General features: G+C 53.1%; 1 protein-coding gene across 1 annotated transcript in view; it reads right to left on the minus strand.

The window, feature by feature from the left end:
• Nucleotides 1-1,924, minus strand: part of KAT2B (lysine acetyltransferase 2B) — a 54,311-nt gene extending 52,387 nt beyond the window's left edge. Inside the window, 3 exon segments of the mRNA XM_068152317.1 lie at nucleotides 1,659-1,679; nucleotides 1,681-1,794; nucleotides 1,796-1,924. Of these exon segments, the coding sequence (XP_068008418.1) occupies nucleotides 1,659-1,679; nucleotides 1,681-1,794; nucleotides 1,796-1,870 (210 nt within the window). The 5' untranslated portion in view covers nucleotides 1,871-1,924.
• Between the last annotated feature and the right edge of the window lie 3,470 nt (nucleotides 1,925-5,394).

The raw sequence follows: 5,394 nt of genomic DNA on the forward strand, positions 1-5,394 counted from the left end.
CTTGCCACCCGGTATTGGAAACCCCAGGCACTGATACAGGCTGGGCAGGGACTGGCTTCAGAGCAGCCCTGAAGAAAAGGACCTGGGGGTGCTGGTGGATGAGAAGCTCAATATGAACCAGCAGTGTGCACTTGCAGCCCAGAAAGCCAACCAGAGCCTGGGCTGCATCAAGAGAAGTGTGGCCAGCAGGTCGAGGGAGGTGATTCTTCCCCTCTACTCCACTCTGCTGAGACCCCACCTGGAGTACTCTGTCCAGTTCTGGAGTCCCTATTAGAAGAAGGATCTAGAGGTGCTGGAACGTGTCCAGCAAAGGGCCACAAGGATGAGCAGAGAGCTGGAGCTCCTCTCCTATGAAGACAGGCTGAGAGAATTGGGGCTGTTCAGTCTGGAGAAGAGAAGGCTCCCAGGATGCCTTCCAGTATCTGAAGGGGGCTACAAGAAGGCTGGGGAGGGATGTTTTAGGGTGTCAGGGAGTGATAGGACTGGGGGGAATGGAGCAAAACTAGAAATGGGTAGATTCAGATTGGATGTTAGGAAGAAATTCTTCCCCATGAGGGTGGTCAGACACAGGAACAGGTTGCCCAGGGAGGTGGTGGAAGCCTCATCGCCTCATCCCTGGAGGTTTTGAAGGCCAGGCTGGATGTGTCTCTGAGCAACCTGCTGTAGTGTGAGGTGTCCCTGCCCATGGCAGGGGGGTTGGAACTGGATGATCTTTCCAACCCTCACAACTCTATGATTCTATGTGCACAAGCACAGACGATAATGTCAGCTGTCACAGGCCTCCGACGGTGGGAGCTTCCACCAAGCTCCCTGTCTTCAACAAACAGGCAAGTCTCCTCCTTCTCCCACCATGAAGAAAACTGCAAGTGTAGAAGTGTGTAGAGAAACCCAGGACAGCTCTCCTGAATACGAGAGGCGAGCGCTGGGCAGGTGTTGCGAAAGGCACCCTCGCCGGGGCAGGGTGCAGGTTGGAAGGTGGTACCTGCTACCGGCACCGGCACCGCCACGGCGCTACGTGACCAGCAGGGATAGAACTTTCCCAAGGCCAGAGGCCGCGCCCCTTCGCCTCTCTGCCAAAGCGGCTGCCGAGCGCTGCCAGCTCGGGGCAGCGTTTTTTGCGATGTCAACAGTTCGGGGATGCGAGGCCGCCGTCGCGCCGCGGCCGCCAGGGAGACCCAACCCGTGGTCGGGGAGGGCTGTGCCGCCCCCCCCCCCCCCCACCTCGGTGTCCCCTCTCGACAACGGGATATTTAGGCGGCGAGCAGCTGCGCCAGCACTATTAAGACAGCGCTCGCCGCCGGCACCCGGAGCCGCCTCGTCCGCCGCCTCCCACGAAAGGATGGGCCGGACGCCGGGGATGGGCACAGACGGCGCCGCACAGCCAGAACAGGAGATGGGCGGTGGCTGGCCCTGCGGTCCCCCTCTTCGGCCACTTTGTGGGGTCCTTCTTCTATTTGCGGCCGCCGGCCGGAAAAGCTCCGCAGGGGAGCATTATCCACCGGCTCCGCCGGAGCCGCCGCTTCCGCGGGGAGCGCCAGGCTGCAGCCGGTCCGCCTCCCCCTCCCGGCACGGCCCTTCCCCACCGCCTCCCTTCCGTCCCCTCCCCTCCCGTCAATCCCCACCCTCCGTGGGCGGGTGGGGCGCCTGCGGCCGGCTACCTTGCAAGCGGAGTAGACGCCCCAGCTTCTCCAGCTTCTTGGCCCGCGGCGCGGCGCGCAGCTGCGCCTTCTTCCCCGCGGTTCGCGCCGAGCCGGGTCCCCCGGGGCTCTCGGCGGCGCTGCGGGCCGGCCCCCCCAGCGGCCGGGGAACCCTGCTGCGGCCCGCCGCCGCCGCCCGCCGCCCCGGCCCCGGCGCCGCCAGGCTCCGCCATGCCCGCGGCACGGCGGCAGCCGCCCGCCCGCCTGTCCGGCCGGCGCGGTACGCCCGGCCCTAGACCCTCCCCTTCGCCGCGCCGCCGCCGGCTGCTCCCCGGGGGGGGGCGGGAGGAGGGACCCGCGCTCCGCGGGCGGCTCTTGCCCCGCCGGGCGGCGGAAGGGGGGGGGTGGGGGGTGGGGGGTGGGGGGAGGCGGCACCCGCCTGTCGCCGCTGCGCACGGCGGGGGGGGGTGTGTGTTGGGGAGTAGTGTTGGTGTTGGGGGGTTGCGGCCGCATCTCTGCGCGGCTGCTGCGCGCGGGCGGATGGAGCCCTGCGTGGCCGCTGGAAGGGCTGCGGCACCCGCTGCGTGCCGGCAGCTGCTGCGAAGCCAGCTCGGCTTTCCCAGAGGCTGCGGAGACAGCTGCCCTGGAGAGAAGCGACATCGCCGGCTGCGCGCAGGCGCGCTGTGCCCGGGCTGCCGCGCTCCCGAGCCCCGCTGCTCTCGCAGCCCGAGTTCCCCCTCGTAGTGGCACCACTTTGTTTAACTCAGCCCATCGCGTTCCCCCCCTACGCGCTTTGCTGCCGCTTTTAGCGGATTCGTATTTTATTCCCCCCCCCCCCCCCCCAGAATATTTCTAGTTCTGGTCAGTTTCAAATGCAAGAGCAATCAAAAGCTCTCTGCTCAGTTTCCTCGTGTCCACAGTTTTGAGACTTGGTTTATTTTGTTTGGTTTTGGGGTTTTTTTTGTTGTTCTTTTTCTCGGGGAACAAGTGTTGACAGCCGGCCAGCTTATGCTTTAAACGGATTAGCTTTCAACTGAAAGCTAAAATTAAGCAAATGATCCTGCCGCAAGACTGCACTTTTTATGCACAGATGCAAGGGCGTAAAAGGTCTTGAGGTGGTTAGACTCCGTCACATATATCTATAAAAACGTGTTTGAGCTGTGAGAAACCACTAATGGCAATTCTACAGCATGGCACCTCGGGTTAAAAGATTGGGATTTAGGCCGGGCGTTGGTGTGGGATGGGTTCTTTGATGTGTCAACTTGATCGGCAATATTAGCTGGGAAAGTAATCCCAGCGTACAAAGAGCTCTCACAAACTCAGGCCCTGGCAACCTTGCACGGGGCAAGCAGAGTTTACGCTCAAATTAAGGAGCAGTATTTGGGTGGCAGAGTGAATTAACACATTCCTTGGGCTCTCCCTCTTCCCGCACCTTGTCAGAATATCGGGGGGGGATATTGTCAAGCCTAAGGTCATGTGGTGAATTAGTATATTCATTACATCATGGGGGGGAGAGGGGAGGAGAAAAAGAAAGAATGGAATAAAACGCTGTAGTATTTTAGTGAAAATGGGGGTGGGGCTGTTTGGTTGTTGTTTGGGTTTTTTTTGGGGGGGGGGTGGTTTGTTTGTTTTAAAATAGACGGCGGGGTGGGAGGTGGTCAGGACCTGCCCCTCGGCCTCCGCCGCTTGGAGCTTCCCAGCAGCTGTGACAGCGACCGGTAAGATGGCTGCTGCCGTCACCGGTGCTGTAAGACGGACTCTTAAGGTGGAGGAGCCGCGGCGGCAGCGGCGGCGGCTGCCTCAGACTGCCCAGCAAATTTCAGGAGACTAAATAAATAAATAAATACATAAATAAATAAATCCGATTTATCTTACATTTGAGAGTTGGGGGGGGGAGGGGGTTGGGTTGGTTATTTTTTTTCTCTTGAAGTGTTTTTAAAATAATAAATAGCCACTGTATGGTAACAGCACACCCAAGGACCTCTTTGCTTCTGTCTTCTTTTCCTCTTCTCTTCTCTTCTCTTCTCTTCCTCTTCTCTTCTCTTCTCTTCTCTTCTCTTCTCTTCCTCTCTTCTCTTCTCTTCTCTTCTCTTCTCTTCTCTTCCTCTTTCTCTTCTCTTCTCTTCTCTTCTCTTCTCTTCTCTTCTCTTCTCTTCTCTTCTCTCTCTTCTCTTCTCTTCTCTTCTCATCTCTTCTCTTCTCTTCTCTTCTCTTCTCTCTTCTCTTCTCTTCTCTTCTTTTTTCTTTTCCTTTTCTCTGTTCTCTTTTTTCTCTTCTCTCTTCTCTCTTTTCTCTCTTTTCTCTCTTTTCTCTCTTCTCTTTTCTCTTTCTCTCTTTTCCTCTTTTCTCTTTCTCTTCTCTTTCTCTTTTCTCTTTTCTCTTTTTCTCTTTTCTCTTTTCTCTCTTTCTTCTCTTTTCTCTTTTCTCTTTTTTCCTTTCTCGTTTCTTTTTTCCTTTCTCTTTTCTTTTTTTCCTTTCTCTTTTCTTTTTTTCCTTTCTCTTTTCTTTTTTTTCCTTTCTCTTTTCCTTTTTTTTCCTTTCTCTTTTCTTTTTTCCTTTCTCTTTTCTTTTTTTCCTTTCTCTTTTCTTTTTTTCCTTTCTCTTTTCTTTTTTTCCTTTCTCTTTTCTTTTTTTCCTTTCTCTTTTCTTTTTTTTTCTTTCTCTTTTCTCTTTTTTCTTTTCTCTTTTTTTCTTTTATCTTTTCTCTTTTCTTTTCTCTTTTCTTTTCTCTTTTCTTTTCCCTTTGCTTACCCTTTTCTTTTTTCTTTTCTCTTTTCTTTTTACACGGGTAAGTTTTCTACTTTCCGCTTGGACTTGAAAATGAAACTGTTACTGCTTAGTTTCACTTTCAGCTTTCTCTTTACTCCCACTACTCTTCCTCGACAGTAAGTGTTGCCGAGCGCAAAGTGCATCTGAAAACAACAGTCTGGCTCCTATGCACCACTCAATGTCCGTGTCTGAATATAGACTCCTAGTTTTTCTGGAAGATGCTGTAACCTTTACACACCCCCTCCCAATATGATTTTATTTCCTTTGTTATTTTTTTCTCCCCAAATCACCAGCTTCTCCTTTAAACAGTAAGCTAATGATATTTAAGCCAGCATTATGTTTGCACACTCACATATAAATTCAAGTTGCAGTTCTGGAAGTATGGTTACTCTTTTACTTCACACAGTGGCTGCACTGATGTTTAAGGCCACTCACTGTGCATGTCTGAAGTTGCACAGGTGAGCGTGCACAGGATCACAGCCTGGGCACACGACCTTGTTCATTCACCTTATTCTTCAAGGTCCTTAAAAGCCTGACATTTTTTTGCTTCCATTCAATTGAAACTAAAAACAAAACCAAAACAAAAATAGGAAGTTGTTACGAAGTAGATCCTGACTTGGGTTAAATGCCTGAGTACTTGTTCACATTTCAGGTAAACAAATGAAATGGTATCTCATCCTCCTAAGGGATTTCATGGGGAGAAGACTGCTGTGTTGCAGAGAGGAAGAAACTGGTTATTATAAATGCAAAACCAACACTTCTACTGCAGTTCCTCTTTGAATCCTCAAGAGCACAGCTGTCTTACAATACTATATCCTTCCCCCCCCCCCCCCCCCCCCCCCCCGCCTTTTACCTTGCTGCTGACTAGATAACCAGAACAGTGAGTCTACCAGCCTGTGGCTAGGGATACAGTTACTATGGCAACATGTATAAACACAAATTTCACTACACTGGCAGAGCTGCTGCCTGCTACCCCCGAGGAGAGGCT

Source organism: Melanerpes formicivorus, unplaced genomic scaffold, assembly GCF_026170545.1.
Source record: "Melanerpes formicivorus ecotype bairdi unplaced genomic scaffold, bMelFor1.0.p_v2 SCAF_23, whole genome shotgun sequence".
Taxonomy (NCBI): domain Eukaryota; kingdom Metazoa; phylum Chordata; class Aves; order Piciformes; family Picidae; genus Melanerpes; species Melanerpes formicivorus.